Source organism: Sinocyclocheilus grahami, unplaced genomic scaffold, assembly GCF_001515645.1.
Source record: "Sinocyclocheilus grahami isolate Dianchi unplaced genomic scaffold, SAMN03320097.WGS_v1.1 scaffold103.1, whole genome shotgun sequence".
In the NCBI taxonomy this organism is placed as follows: domain Eukaryota; kingdom Metazoa; phylum Chordata; class Actinopteri; order Cypriniformes; family Cyprinidae; genus Sinocyclocheilus; species Sinocyclocheilus grahami.
This window is the reverse complement of record NW_015505282.1, coordinates 978,202-995,025: the sequence shown is the minus strand read 5'-3', so window position 1 is coordinate 995,025 and position 16,824 is coordinate 978,202. Positions and strand designations below refer to the sequence as shown.

Sequence of the window (16,824 nt, the reverse complement as noted above, 5' to 3'; positions counted from 1 at the left end):
GTGAGTTTCCTCAACTTTTCATGACAACAGTGTACATTCATCCAAAGGCGGATTCTGTCTCTGCCTCCAGTACTATATTTGATGTAGTACAGAGATTGCAGTCGATCTCACCGGATGCACCTAACTTTGTTCTTGGCGATTTTAACCATGTTTCTCTTAAACAGACACTCAAAACTTTTCAGCAATATGTCTCCTGTCCAACCAGACGGGGTAAGACATTAGATCTCTGTTATGGGTCTGTAAAGGATGCTTATAAATCTCTCCCGCTTCCTCAATTGGGCTCTGCTGATCATAATTGCATTCATTTACTGCCCATACACAAGACTATTTTAAAGAGAGAGAGAGCAAAGATCAAGGACATAAGTATATGGTCTAGAATCTGTGTCCTGTTTGCAGGAATGTTATAGCTGTACGAATTGGGAAATTTTTAAACAGTCCTGTGGTAATGATGTGGACTCACTGGTAGATGTAACATGCTCATATATTACTTTATGCAGAGACATGATAATTCCCAGTAAGCGTGTTAAAATATATTCTAATAACAAACCCTGGGTGACTAAATCTGTGAAGTCCTGCTTACAAAGGAAAAAACTTGCCTTTAAACAGGGAGCAGCCTCTGATTTGTATTTGGCTACAAAAGAGCTGAAGATGGAAATTTTGAAAGCTAAACAAGATTATAAAATAAAATGGGAGAACAAGATGGCTGCAAATAATTCTGGTTCGGCCTGGGCGAGTATGAAAAGTATAGCAGGCCTTCATAATAATTCAGACAGCAGCACTCATGTTATGTTGGATGGTTTTAATTCTGATTTTGAATTTGCAAATGCTTTAAATCGTTTTTATTGTCGTTTTGATCATTTTGATTTTAGTAAAGAAATTCAGGAAATGAGTCTTAACCTTATGGATACTCAGCATTTCAAAATTGTACTTTGTCTGACCGGAATAGCTCTTCTACTGGGTCTCCTCAAGGGTGTGTGCTGTCACCTTTATTATTTATTCTTTACACAAATATGTGTAAGAGCAGCTATGACAATAGAACCATCATAAAATATGCAGATGATTCCGTTATTGTTAGTCTGCTTCAGGAGGATGAGATCAGCCACGGCCCAGTTGTTGATGACTTTGTTCACTGGTGTGAGAAATCCTACCTCCAGTTTAATATATCAAAGACTAAAGATTTTAGGAGGAAGACTTGCATGAACAAAGCTACTCTAATAAAAGGTCAGACTATTGAGTACGTGCAATCTTATAAATACCTTGGGACTATTATTGATGATAAATTAAAATTTGAAGCTAATTGTGCAGCTGTGTGTAGAAAAGGTCACCAGCGCTTGTATTGTTTGAGGAAATTATCACACTTTCATATTGACCGAACGTTAATGATCATGTTTTATCGTGTTTTTATTGAATCAGTTTTGTCTTTTTCTCTGGTCGTATGGTTTGGTCAAACATCTTTAAAAGCGAGAAATTCTTTAAACCAGATAGTTAAATGGTCTAGTCGATTGGTGGGTGAGTCACAGTTGGATCCAACATCGTTGTATACCAGACAGTTGCAACGAATGTCTACTTCTATTTTAAATGATGACTCCCACCCTCTGCACAGTGAGTTTCAGCTTCTTCCCTCTGGGCGGAGGTTTTTAATCCCAAGGTGTAAAACAAAGCGATATAAAAACAGCTTTGTTCCCGCTGTTTTAAATAAGCTGTAGGATGGGGGAGTCTTGAAGAATTTATATCATGTATCTTGTATCATATTTTTGTTATCTGTTGTGTTATATTTTTAAATGTGTTTTTTGAATTTGTGTTATGGATGGATGTCACTGTCATTTTACTGCAAGACAAATTTACCTGCGGGTATGAATAAAGTAACCTAACCTAACCTGTCCAAGCCGTGTTGGATGACTTCAGTGCTCGCTGGAAGGTCCTACTTGTCTGCTGGACAAGTGGCCTTGGCGCTTCATTCTATTGCGGTCCTACAGGTCCTTCAGGCCAAACTTCTCCAGAAAATGGACGAGTCTGGACCGGACCCCGCAGCTTTCAAGGAGCTGCGCGGTGCAACCGACCTGGCGAAGATGATGGCTCAGGCGATCTGCAGATCCATGGCCAGCCTTGTGGTACTTGAGTGGTACCTATGGTTGACCCTCACGGAGATCAAGGATGCAGATAAGGTCCTCTTCCTCAACTCCCCGGTCTCCCCCTCTGGCTTGTTTGGACCTGCGGTGGAAGGGTTCGCGGAGCGCTTCACCACTGCACAGAAGTCGTCCCAAGCAATGCGACACTTCTTGCCAAAGCGCTCCAGTTCTGCAGCTGCTGCTAGTCGCCCCAAGACGGTGCTGACTCACCAGCCTGCTTCATCGGCTGCACCTCCGGCCTTTAAGCCTGAGCCCCGACATCGCTCCCACTCGGCTAGATGCTACCCATTCCCTAAGCGCCAAGGACCCCGGCCCAAAGAAGTGCTGGGCCCGGCGCCTCAGGCGTCAACCTGATCCACGGGACAGGAAGAGGAAGGGGCAAGGACTTGCTATCGCCGGAGCACCCCCCAAGCAGCCTCTTTTGTGTCTCCAAGCACCCCGTTCACTTCCGGGTGCCGATGGCAATGTGGGAGATACTGTTGTGAACCCTGGGCCCGTTCAGTTAGCGCCCACACAACCGATCGCTGTTATAGCGAGAAAAATAAAACACAAACATTTTCAAAAAGAGAGCAAAATTCCTTTTCTGCTTATCATGAGCGTTGGGTCCCTGCTCAACCAACCCGATCTCTTGCCACATGGGCCGAGGCCTGGCAGGCCATCCCCGGAGTGTCAAAGTGGGTTCTGGGGATAATAGAATGAGGCTATTCACTTCAATTCGCTTGAAGACCCCCGCGATTCAGCGGCGTGGTCTCCACCTCGGTTCAGAGCAAGGACGCACACATCCTGCGCACCGAGGTGATGAATTTGCTGGCGAAAGGAGCCATAGAAACAGTTCCCCCAGCTCAGAGTGAGTCAGGCTTCTACAGCCGATACTTTCTCGTCCGCAAAAAGGATGGCGGCTTAAGGCCCATCCTCGATCTCAGGCACCTGAACCGTACCCTCATGAGACGGCCGTTCAGGATGATTACATTGAAGCAGATCCTCTCGCAAGTGTGCCCAGGGGACTGGTTCGTTTCGTTGGATCTGAAAGATGCCTACTTTCACATCCAGATAGACCCCCGCCACAGGCGATTCTTGAGATTTGCCTTCGAGGGAGGGGCATATCAATACACGGTCCTCCCCTTCGGACTGTCCTTAGCTCCTCGCACTTTTATGAAGTGCATGTATGTTTTTCTTTTCTCTCTCGCTCCGTTTTTTCATGAGTTCATCAAACATGTGGTGAGTCAGAATCATTCATCAATCACGGTGAGTAATGGCTTCTTCTCCTGCTATTGTTGTTTGCACCGCTTGCCACATGTATAGTTTAGCTCTCTCTGTCGGCGACGAGGGATTCACATGTGATAAATGCAGGGAAGATTTCAGAATTAGAGACACGCATCCAAACTTTAATTGAGGATAGTAAGAATGTGAGGGCTCTAGATACGGCTTTGGATGCAACTAGCTCAGGGAGTCCTATACATTGTTCAGTTCTGGTTACAGAGCCTAGTCGCGGGTCAAAACACAGCTCTTCCATTCCGATCAAAACATTAAACAAGTTCTCCCCACTCAGTGACTCACCCACTGAGAAACCTGATCAAAGTGCTCTAGTTATTGGCGATTCTATTGTACCAAACGTGATTGGGGATTCTATTGTACCAAACGTGAAAATAGAGCCACCAGCCACCATAATCCAATGTTTACCGGGAGCCAGAGCGCCTGACATCTTGGCAAATTTAAAAGTGCTGGCTAATGCTAAACGTAAATTCAGTAAGATTTTGCAAGTATGATGTCAGACACTGTAATATGCTGTAGCTAATCAGCTCATGGGAAATATGAATAATATGATCACTGATCATAATCTAGATGTGCTCTGTTTGACAGAAACCTGGCTAAAACCTGATGATTACATTATTTTAAATGAGGCTACCCCCCAAGATTACTATTATAAACATGAGCCACGTTTAAAAGGTAAAGGGGGAGGTGTTGCTACAATTTATAACAATATTTTCAGTATTTCTTAGAGGGCGGGCTTCAAGTATAACTCGTTTGATGTAATAGTGCTTCATATAACCAGAGAAACAAATGTTAATGATAAATCCCCTGTGATGTTTGTACTGGCTACTGTATACAAGCCACGAGGGCACCATACAGACTTTATTAAAGAATTTGCTTATTTTATATCCGAGTTAGTGCTGGCTGCAGATAAAGTTTTAATTGTTGGTGATTTTAATATCCATGTTGATAATGAAAAAGATGCATTGGGATCAGCATTCATAGACATTCTGAACTCTATTGGAGTTAGACAACACGTCTCAGTACCTAAGAAATCATATTCTAGATTTAATACTGTCACATGGAATTGATGTTAATGGTGTTGAAATTATGCAGCCAAGCAATGATATCTCAGATCATTATCTAGTCTTGTGCAAACTTCATATAGCTAAAACTGTCAATTCTACTCCTTGTTACAAGTAAGGTAGCATTTTAGATACGGTTGCTCCTTTACGCTTAAGGAAGATTAAGGAAAACAGTCTGACACCGTGGTATAATGAGCACACTCGCACCCTAAAGAGAGCAGCCCGGAAAATGGAGCGCAGCTGAAGGAAAACAAAACTAGAGGTATTTCATATTGCTTGGCGAGAAAGTACCCTATCCTACAGAAAAGTATTATAAACTGCTAGATCTGATTACTTTTCGTCTCTTTTAGAAGAAAACAAATATAACCCCAGGTATTTATTCAATACAGTGGCTAAATTAAGGAAAAATAAAGCATCAACAGGTGTTGACATTTCCCAACAAAACAGCAGTAATGACTTTATGAACTACTTTACTTCCAAGATCGATACTATTAGAGATAAAATTGTAACCATGCAGCCGTCAGCTACAGTATCGCATCAGATAGTGTGCTATAGATCCCCTGAGGAAAAATTCCACTCATTATCTACTATAGGAGAGGAAGAATTGTATAAACTTGTTAAATCATCTAAAGCAACAACATGTATGTTAGACCCTATTCCATCTAAGCTCCTAAAAGAGGTGCTTCCAGAAGTCATAGATCCTCTTCTGACTATTATTAATTCACCATTGTCATTAGGATATGTCCCCAAAACCTTCAAACTGGCTGTTATTAAGCCTCTCATCAAAAAACCACAACTTGACCCCAAGTGCAGAATGAATTAAAAGCGCTATATAAATAAAGGTGACTTGACATGTATGTGGCTCTTTCCCCGCTGAGACAGATGGGAATCTGCATTCTGAATTATCTCAATGACTGGCTCATCCTGGCCCAGTCAGAGAATGAGCTATTATCTCACAGATCCTCCTTCCTCAGCCACTTAGAGTGCCTGGGACTCAGGGTCAATTTCGCTAAGAGAGCGCTGTCCCCCAACCAACGGATATCGTTCCTGGGAACAGTTCTCAACTCAGCCCGAATGAGCGCGGTAGTCGCACCAGATCGTGCACTGGCGATTCAGCAGCTCACAGCCTCATTCAAAGTTGGAGCCCTTCGCCCTTTCAAGGTGTTTCAGAAGATGTTGGGCCTCATGTTGGGCCTTCTGCTGCGCCTGCTTCACATGCGGCCCCTTCAGTACTGGCTGAAACCACCAGTTCCGTCCCACGCCTGGCGTCATGGACGCACGTGTAAAGGTGAACCGGGCCTGTGTAGCAGCTCTGGCCCCTTGGAAAGACTCTCAGTGGATGGAACGGGGCGTGCCCCTGGGAATGGTCTGCAGAAGGAAGGTTGTCTTGACAGACACTTCCAACACGGGTTGGGGAGCTCTTTGCGATGGCAAACCGGCTTTCTCCGTAGAAAGAGGAGAGTCGGCTTCACATCAACTGCCAGGAAATGCTGGCAGTATGTTTAGGCCTTCACACCTTTCTGTCAGACCCAATGAGACGCCATGTGCTAGTCCACTCAGACAGCATGACAGTGGTGTCATATATAAATCGCCAGGGCGGTCTCTCCTTGAAGCGCCTCTTCATTCTGGTAGAGCACCTCCTGGAATGGGCTCAGCTCAACTTGCGTTCGCTAAGGGCAGCGCATGTGCCGGGCAGGTTGAACCAAGGAGCAGACATGCTATTTTGGAGCAACATCCCCTCAGAAGAGTGAATGCTCCACCTACATTCGGTTCATAAAATCTGGGAGATCTTCGGCAAGGCAGAAGACAACTTCTTTGCCTCAGAAGACAACTCTCACTGCCCAATTTACTTTTCGAAGGACAGGGATGCGTTGGCCCACGACTGGCCCAACCTCCTCCTTTACACTTTTCCCCTGATCGCCCTGACCCCACAGGTAATCAGGCGAATCAGGGAACAGAAACACAAGGTTCTGTTGGTGACACTGCTCTGGAGGAACCAACACTGGTTCACAGAGCTGTCTCGGCTGCTCTCAGTAGCCCCGTGGCCCATTCCCCTGAGACGAGACATCCTCTCTCAGGCGAACAGAACGATATGGCACCCCCAGCCCGAGCTGTGGGCTCTGCACCTCTGGCCTCGTGATGGGATCCTGCGGACCTCCCCGAGAGCATGCTAGACACAATATCTCAGGCTAGAGCACCCTCTATGGGGTGGCTCTACGCCCTTAAATGGTCTGTCTTCTCCGCCTGGTGTATGGCCCGCGACGCAGACCCAATTTCCTGCGACATATCTGATATTGTCCTTCCTGCAAGAGCTGTTGGATAAGAGTTACTCCCCTTCCATGCTCAAGGTCTATGTAGCAGCCATAACAACCTCACACTCTCCTATAGCTGGCCAGTCGGTGGGCAGGAACAACCTAGTTGTTCGCTTTTTGAAAAGGGTCTAGGAGGCTCAACACGCCTCGCCCTGTCACCGTCCCTACATGGGACCTGCCCACGGTATTGAGGGCTCTGAAGAGCCCTCCTTTCGAGCTGCTACAGCCCGTTGACCTTCGTCCCCTGATGCTAAAGACTGCTCTGCTACTGGCTTTAGCATCGGTAAAGTGTATGGGAGATCTGCAGGCGCTCTCGTGAGCCCCACCTGCCTCGAATCCGGGCCCAACGATTCCAAGGTCGTCCTGAAGCCAAGGCATGGTTATGTACCTAAAGTGCTCTCGACTCCGTTCAGAGCGCAGGTAATAGCTCTTTCAGCGCTTCCTCCTTCAGAGCAGGACCTTGCCCCGTCAGGGCATTGAGAATATGTATTGAGCGTTCCGCCCCGTTCAGGCAGTCAGATCAGCTTTTTGTATGCTTCGGTGGCTGCACCAGAGGGTCTCCGGTCACAAAGTAGTGACTTTCCAAATGGATAATTGACACTATCAAGCTAGTGTACTCTTCTTTGGGCCTACAATGCCCCATGGGAGTAAGAGCCCACTCAACAAGAGGTGTTGCTTCTTCCTGGGCTTGGTCTAGCGGAGTGTCCATTGCAGAAATTTGTGCGGAGGCTGGCTGGGCCTCACCATCCACATTTATCAGTTTTTATAATCTGGATGTCCCAGCCTTACAGGCTTGGGTTCTTTTTGCTTAAACGGACTTATTCTTTTCACTCTTTACTCTTCACTGTACGCTCTTGGCCCCCACTGGGTTCCTAGGCTGTACAATTTATCTTTGAACGATTACTCAGCGCCGGGCCGACCTCTGTGAGTTTGGCCCTATTGCCTCCTGCGGGGCTTCCCTGCAAAATGCTTGGTCCCTCTAGGCCCCATTGGTGTTCAAGGCAAGTTAAAGCATTAGTCGTTCCTCTAGCATAGCACGGATTGTACTGGTTCCCCATAGCGTCTTAAGCAAAAAGCAAGCAAGCAGAGAAGTATCGATAGGGAACGTACTCAGTTACTAACATAACCTCGGTTTCCTGAGATATGGGAACGAGTACTGCGTTGCAGGCCGTGCTATGTAGCTGCACGACTCAGTCATAGCTTCAGTCAAAGTAACCTGAGGATCCTATGGCGAAGAGCCCGCTTATATAGCTAGATGCCCCACCCATTTTGGCGGGCTCTGGTGGGTTGTGTCGCCATAGGCTTGTGCAGCTCTGCTGCTAAGCCATTGGTACGTTTTTAATACACTGCACGAACCAATGGCCATGCAGTTACATTGCGTTATTGAAAGGCCTCAGTATTCAGAGAAAAAGGAGTTTCCCCCATAGAGTCTTAAGCAAGACGCAGTACTCATTCCCGTATCTCAGGGAACCGAGGTTCTGTTAGTAACCGAGTATGTTTCCATGGTTCATCGTCATGCCTGCCTAATTTTCACCTGCTATATACGCTGTTTCTTTCATTGAGTCATCTTCCTGTTGCTTTTCATCCCCTCATATATTATGAAAACACATCTGTGTCATTTTACTTTTATTCGAAACCTCATAGTTACTGAGATGTGATGACACTCACTGTAGTTTCTCCAGTTTATAGTGTGGATCCTCCAGTACAGCAGAGAGCAGCTTCACTCCTGAGTCTCCTGGTTTATTAAAGTTCAGATTCAGTTCTGTCAGGTGTGAAGGGTTTGATTTCAGAGCTGAAATCAGAGCAACACAGCCTTCTTCTCCAATACTGCAGCCCCACAGCCTGCAGAGAGTGAAGAACATGAATGTTTTATGATATTTTAGGGTGAGAGATTATTTCCGTGACATGAACAAAAAAAACCACTCCGTGTGTGCTTGTATGAGCACTACTTTTCTCTCTCAGACAATGCTTTAGAAATTGTAATTTGCCACCCAAGCACAAGCTAAGCAATGAATTTATTGGACTCTTTGCAGTTTGAAAGTGGGGGTAGTAACGAGTTACATTTACTTCGTTAAATTTACTTGAGTAAATTTTTTGTGTAACTAATACTTTTAGAGTATATTTAAAGATTACTCAAGTACATTTTTAGTGAAAAAACTGTACTTTTACTTCATTACTGTGGGCAACGCTCCTCTCGTTACTTTATCTTAATGCAATTCAAGTTAAAAATGCTTCAATTTATTCCAAACGCGCCATCTACTTTCCTTGGGCAATGAGCGATGCCCATTTGCAAATGGTTCATTCTTTTGAGTCAATTCTGTTCAAAGGCTTGATCAAACCAGTTGGCAAACCAGTGAATTGGTTCGCGAATCAGTTTGAATGATTCATTCAGTTCCCTGACACACGCACTGAGTGGTCTGAAGCAGTTCTCACGCAGAGTTGTAACAGAAAGTTTAAAAACATCAAGAGCGTTGAAGACGTGGCTTTGGATCTGCAGTCAATTGAAAGCAAATCTGCAAAGGCTATTGTTTGCTAGCTATGAAGATCTTTGTTAGATGAACACTGCATGTGCTGTCTACGGTTCCACTACATACGGTATAGACTACATTCAAGCTGTCACAAAGTATGAAATGAACATCCGCCAAACCCACGTTAGCTCTGTTCCAGGAGGAATGCCTTTGCCTAGACACAATTAATATTGATATTTTCACAATATTTACGCTTACAGAAATATACGTTTACATTTTGCAGAACAGACGGAAGAAGATCCGTCAATGTGCATTTGTTTCATTATGTTCAGATATTCAGTAGCGGTCATGTGAGGAGTTTTCACTGTTCTCCGTGTCAGAGGTTATATACATATAGTTATACCTTTATAATACATAATTAATATAATTTAAAATATAGTTTAATTCAGTGATGCAAATCTGAATTTTTATCAGCTGTTACTCCAGTTTTCAGATTCATATGATCCTTCAGAAATCATTCTAATATATTGATTTATTACCAGTGTTGGAAACAGTTTTGGAAATATTCTTTGGAACCTGTGGCATTTTGTTCAGGATTATTTTATGAATAGAAAGCTAAAAAGAACAGCATTGATAATAAGTCAACATATTGTAATGATTTCTGAAGGATTATATGACACTGAAGACTGGCGTAAAGGCTAATGAAAATTCTGATTTGCATCACTGAAATAAATTACATTAAAAATATTTTGAACGGCAGTGTGTGTGTGTGTGTGTGTGTACATACATTTTATCTATATATCTAAATTAAAGACTAGTATCAAAATAACTTGTTTCTAACTACTTGAGTAGTTTTTTTTTGTCTGATACTTTTTTACTCTTACTCAAGTAACTATTCAGACTATTACTTTTACTTGAGTAAATATTTATAAAAGTACTTTTACTTTTTCTTGAGTACAATTTTTGTGTACTCTACCCACCTCTGGTCCACGCTCAAAAGTGTTCAAATTAACACTGAAGCAGTGTAAAGTTAATTAGATAATTAAGTGATTAATTAAAGGATGATTGATCACTAGTGAAGACACCTGATGTTAACAAGCATAATCACTGAATGTTGTGAACTGAAACACTGATCTTGTTTAGAACCTAATATCTGTATTAACCTTACTGATTACAGCATCCTTGTGATTCTACAGGACAGGATCAGTATAATCAGAGGCATTTCTAAGATATATTTTAATAAGCTTGTGGTGATTATGTTGTCAAAACATAACCAGCATCTGCAGACATTTTCCTTGTGTTTTCTTTGCCATAACAAATGTGTCTTATAAACACACAGTTAAAGCAATCAAAAATGAAAATAAATAAATAAATACACATTTAAAGGGGTTCTATTATGCTTTTTCACTTTTTCAACTTTAGTTAGTCTGTAATGTTGCTGTTTGAGCATAAAAAAGATCTGCAAACTTACAAAGCTCAAAGTCCACTTCAAAAGGAGATATTTTATTGAACAACTATGACTACAACGAACGACTCGTTTGGACTACAACGCACATTTTCCAGGATTTGTGAGACCTGGTTGAGCTGCACTAGAGAAGGCAACGAGTGTTATCACTATATTGGAGACAATCTAGCTTTCCCAAGGCAGACAGAGTGGTTACAATCATCCAGGTTTAAATTGCGCTCAAATTGATTTGATTTTGACGCAATATTTACACTGAAGCTCGCAGGCGGCTATGGTAAGGGGCATGACATTTCCCGACCAGGGGCCCGTTCTTCGTACATCGCTGACTCAGTTAGCTGGATTTGATTGTTGACGATTTGGCATGATCTTGGATTGTTTGGTTCTTCGAAGTTCATCCTCGAGTTGTTGTCATAGCAACAGGTCTGTAAACTTAAACCTGCTCGGGAGCAGGTTTATTTCATGTAAACAGGATTAAATTGCATCTTTTTAAGCAGAACTCATACTTAAAATCTGTCCGCTACCACCGCTACTGTATTACAATAGTATCCTACTGATCCAGGGACAATAATTTAAAATAATAATCATTTAAAAATTAATTTAAAGATAATATAATAATTTTGTGTAGTCTTTAATACTATAGACACAGCCAGTTTTACTCACTGAAAGATTTATTCGTCATAAAATTATTACTTCATAATTGTATTCGAGTCTTACTATGTTAGCTAGCATGAGTCTTAAGCTATACAGATAATGTAAAGTCATGCATTCATTTGAGTGGTGACAGATATTATGGGAGTGGCTTGATGGAGCGCAGGAGATGCAGATAACATGATCTTGACCCTTTAGAAACTTTAATGCTGTCACATAACAAATATGTTCAAATATAAAATTAAATGAATTGCTAATTACTACATTGAAATAAAAATGTAAAGCCTGTACAAATATTACAAATCATGAATATAAATAATTGGGAATCATGTAAAAAATTAAAATAAAATAAAAACAGTGCACATTTCATTTATCTATTATAACATTTATGTAGTTTTGTTCGCTTGGCTGTTTCCTTATAAAAGTCCAGAAATGTGTCAAGCTTTTCGTCAGGTGTCTTTTTTAATTATATGATGTCATTACGTTGCTGTCTTGCCGCCAGCCAATCGCTGCATTGCTTTCGAGTATCGATACATAGCTCCTTTTAAACCAACCCATGAACGTGCAATTATCGCAGGTAACTCTATCCTGCCATACTAATCATCAACAACAGTTGCGTTCGAAGAACCGAATTAGCCAGATCCTGATTAGCGTGATGATTTCATCTTGGATGTGACTTTTCATCTCGGATGTAATAAGCGACGTATGAAGAACGGGCCCCAGGCGCCGAGTGGTACCAATCACAACACAAACTGGCCCAGCTAACCAATCACAGTACACACTGGCCCAGCTAACCAATCACAGCACATTTCGTATTTCAGAAGGCGGGCCTTCATTTGATACAGGAACTATTCGAGCCATTCATGCCAGACTGGGGAGAGAGGTGTTGAAATAATGTAAAATATGTGAAAAATAATGTGTTTTTTGAACAACCTAGTATGAGAGCCTGTTCTAATACACCCCCAAAACAAAATCAAGACTTTGTAAAAGAGCATAATAGGACCCCTTTAAAAAGTCAAGGGTCAAAAGCCCAACTAAAGTAAACAATGACCACAAACATTACTGTAACTCTGAGGAGAGTTAATTTAACACCTGTGGTTTTGCTGTGTTCATACTCAATTTCTCCTTAACTATCAATGTCCAGTTTAAAGAGTTAAACGTTTCAAATCAATATTTCTCATTACAGGTCAAAACTATTCAATAAAAAATAAAATAAAAACAGTGCACATTTCATTTATCTATTATAACATTTATGTAGTTTTGTTCGCTTGGCTGTTTCCTTATAAAAGTCCAGAAATGTGTCAAGCTTTTCGTCAGGTGTCTTTTTTAATTATATGATGTCATTACGTTGCTGTCTTGCCGCCAGCCAATCGCTGCATTGCTTTCGAGTATCGATACATAGCTCCTTTTAAACCAACCCATGAACGTGCAATTATCGCAGGTAACTCTATCCTGCCATACTAATCATCAACAACAGTTGCGTTCGAAGAACCGAATTAGCCAGATCCTGATTAGCGTGATGATTTCATCTTGGATGTGACTTTTCATCTCGGATGTAATAAGCGACGTATGAAGAACGGGCCCAGGCGCCGAGTGGTACCAATCACAACACAAACTGGCCCAGCTAACCAATCACAGTACACACTGGCCCAGCTAACCAATCACAGCACATTTCGTATTTCAGAAGGCGGGCCTTCATTTGATACAGGAACTATTCGAGCCATTCATGCCAGACTGGGGAGAGAGGTGTTGAAATAATGTAAAATATGTGAAAAATAATGTGTTTTTTGAACAACCTAGTATGAGAGCCTGTTCTAATACACCCCCAAAACAAAATCAAGACTTTGTAAAAGAGCATAATAGGACCCCTTTAAAAAGTCAAGGGTCAAAAGCCCAACTAAAGTAAACAATGACCACAAACATTACTGTAACTCTGAGGAGAGTTAATTTAACAACTGTGGTTTTGCTGTGTTCATACTCAATTTCTCCTTAACTATCAATGTCCAGTTTAAAGAGTTAAACGTTTCAAATCAATATTTCTCATTACAGGTCAAAACTATTCAATAAAACATGACTACACTCACTGTAGTTTCTTCAGTTTACAGTGTGGATCCTCCAGTAGAGCAGAGAGCAGCTTCACTCCTGAATCTCCTGGATTATTATCACTCAGATTTAGTTCTGTCAAGTGTGAGGGGTTTGATCTCAGAGCTGAACTCAGAGCAGCACAGCCTTCCTGTGTAATATGACAGTTGGAAAGGCTGCAAAGAATAAACAGAAAAATTAAAGATGAGTTAACAGTGCTTGACTCATGTGTCTAATGTAATTGTTTTCTTATGCAATTTTAGCTGAAAAACACACATTATACATTATCAATTATCAAACCAGGCACTGAGAGTGACTCAGACTCAAGTCCCAAAAATAGACTTTAGACTCGACTCAACCTGAAATGACTTCGGATCTTCCTACAACTTGAGTCTTAACCTTACTTAATGAAGAAGATTTTGTATTTTAATATATATTCAGCATGCTTATAGCGGAGTGGTAAATGCTGTGTACATTGTAATCTTTCCCCCCCCCTGATTTAATATTGAAAGCAGAAAAAATTTAAAACAGCACATTTTTTATTTGATTAAAAACTAAATTTGGCTTGATTTTTCAATTTTATATTTTGGGATAGAAAATGGATAATATTTGATTTCCACATGTAGGTAGACATGAAGCACACCTTTCCGCTGATTGGACAACCAAAGATCAACCTGTGTTGTACAAACATTTATTTATAACTGTTACAAGTCCATGAAGTTAGTCAGATTCCCACTGTGAAATTACTGTGAAACTAATGCAACTATTAACCTGGAATATAATGTAATTTCACACAAAAATTTTAACAGTAAAGCTATTATGTAAAAAAATATATATAATAAGTAAAATATCTAATTTTTATGGAAAATAACCATGATTTTTTTTTCTTACGGTTGTTTTCTTTTATTTTAAATTGTAGTCAAAATTCACAAATTACAGTAATTCACATTTTTACTGAAAAAAATACTGTATTTTGTACAGCATTTTTCAGCTTTCTTAAATATGTAAAATTTAAAAAAATAATCTGTAACTATAACAACACCGTTAGATGATTAAAACATACAAATGACTGGCAGCAACAGCTGCCAAACACAAACTATAAATTTAAAGTAAAATCTTGTTTACATGAGCTGAAACGTCTCAGGTTACGCATGTAACCATGGTTCCCTGAGAATGGGGAACGAGAAGCTGCGTCCTCTAGAGGGCTCTAGGGGAATGCCTCCAGCATGACTGGTGTCTGAAGCATGAATGAAAAACGACAATGAACTTGACATTGGCAGGCGGCAGCCTATGACATAAACAATAAAGTGACTGCGGGTATAAAAGAGCACCTGTGGAATATGTCATCCACTTCTTTGTCTGAAGGAGAAGCAGGCAGGAATGCCCAACGCATGACAAGAGGACGCAGCATTTTGTTCCCTAGTGGGGAAGTTGTGGCCTAATGGTTAAAGAGTCGGACTCGTAACCCAAAGGTTTGCGGGTTTGAGTCTCATACCAGCAGGGATTGTAGGTGGGGGGAGTGAACATACAGCACTCTCTCCCACCTTCAATACCACAACTTGAGGCACCGAACCCCCAATGGCACTGCAGCAAAAAATAAAAAGTTCACACCAGACACGAAGCGAATATGTGCCTCGCGCCACTCGCTCTAGATTACTTGTGGGATGTTTTTCGTGTCACTCGCACGAATAAAAACAGCGCGATCAACCATGCTGGAGATAACTACAATCGCTGTTTTGTACCTATTGTCAAAAAGTCCCAAATACAATGGAAAGCCAAATGCCGACGTGTCTGGGTTCACAGCACCATCCAGAGGAGGATGAATAACGTTAGGATCCTGTATTAATGTGTGTTACATTTTACTACAGTATATATACACTGATATTACTATTATTTTTATTATTGATAACAGCATCTCTGTAGCCATGCTAATAAAATACAACTACCACTACAACTGATTTTAATTGTTTTCTATGCTCCAGACCTATATAATAACAGACGGCTGCAATAATGCTCTCTTCTATTGTCTGATTCAACTGGACATGCCAATAAGCTCTTCACTGATTGGCTTGCGCGAGAACGCGTTAGGCAAATTTTCCGCTGGAGTTGAAATTTTTGAACTTGCGCGAAAGACACGATTGAGGTGAATATCTCGTGTTCGCGGCAAATGCTTCGCGCATTTCGCGTCGCCTGGCGCGAATTCGCCTCTATTCGCGTCTTTGCATTGACTTTGTATGTAATCTACACTATGGTGTAAACACCTATGGTGTAAACACACCATAAGAGTGGAGGTCTCAGCATAACAACTCTCTAGAATGAGAGGAGACCTGGCTACACTCAACACTACACAGCAAAATACCTGGTGCCAAATTAACACTGCTGGGTGTCTATATACAGGTGCATCTCAATAAATTAGAATGTCATGGAAAAGTTCATTTATTTCAGTAATTCAACTCAAATTGTGAAACTTGTGTATTAAATAAATTCAATGCACACAGACTGAAGTAGTTTAAGTCTTTGGTTATTTTAATTGTGATGATTTTGGTTCACATTTAACAAAACCCCACCAATTCACTATCTCAACAAATTAGAATATGGTGACATGCCAATCAGCTAAAAAAAACCTGCAAAGGTTTTCTGAGCCTTCAAAATGGTCTCTCAGTTTGGTTCACTAGGCTACACAATCATGGGGAAGACTGCTGAGCTGACAGTTGTCCAGAAGACAATCATTGACACCCTTCACAAGGAGGGTAAGCCACAAACATTCATTGCCAAAGAAGCTGGCTGTTCACAGAGTGCTGTATCCAAACATGTTAACAGAAAGTTGAGTGGAAGGATAAAGTGTGGAAGAAAAAGATGCACAACCAACCGAGAGAACCGCAGCCTTATGAGGATTGTCAAGCAAAATCGATTCAAGAATTTGAGTGAACTTCACAAGGAAAGGACTGAGGCTGGGGTCAAGGCATCAAGAGGCACCACACACAGACGTGTCAAGGAATTTGGCTACAGTTGTCGTATTCCTCTTGTTAAGCCACTCCTGAACCACAGACAACGTCAGAGGCGTCTTACCTGGGCTAAGGAGAAGAAGAACTGGACTGTTGCCCAGTGGGCCAAAGTCCTCTTTTCAGATGAGAGCAAATTTTGTATTTCATTTGGAAACCAAGGTCCTAGAGTCTGAAGGAAGGGTGGAGAAGCTCATAGCCCAAGTTGCTTGAAGTCCAGTGTTAAGTTTCCACAGTCTGTGATGACTGCAATGTCATCTGCTGGTGTTGGTCCATTGTGTTTTTTGAAAACCAACGTCACTGCACCCATTTACCAAGAAATTTTGGAGCACTTCATGCTTCCTTCTGCTGACCAGCTTTTTGAAGATGCAGATTTCATTTT

General features: G+C 41.6%; 1 protein-coding gene across 9 annotated transcripts in view; it reads right to left on the bottom strand.

The window, feature by feature from the left end:
- The window catches only part of LOC107588436 (NACHT, LRR and PYD domains-containing protein 12-like), a 107,467-nt gene that overhangs the window by 54,893 nt on the left and 35,750 nt on the right, over positions 1-16,824 (bottom strand). For 7 of the 9 annotated variants that reach the window (XM_016276521.1, XM_016276522.1, XM_016276526.1 and 4 more), the window contains 2 exons: positions 13,443-13,616; positions 8,446-8,619 (listed from right to left, as the gene is read on the bottom strand). In XM_016276521.1, coding sequence (XP_016132007.1) covers positions 8,446-8,619; positions 13,443-13,616 — 348 coding nt within the window. The remainder of the gene's footprint in view (positions 1-8,445; positions 8,620-13,442; positions 13,617-16,824) is intronic. The other 2 variants (XM_016276520.1, XM_016276524.1) reach the window with 1 other exon arrangement.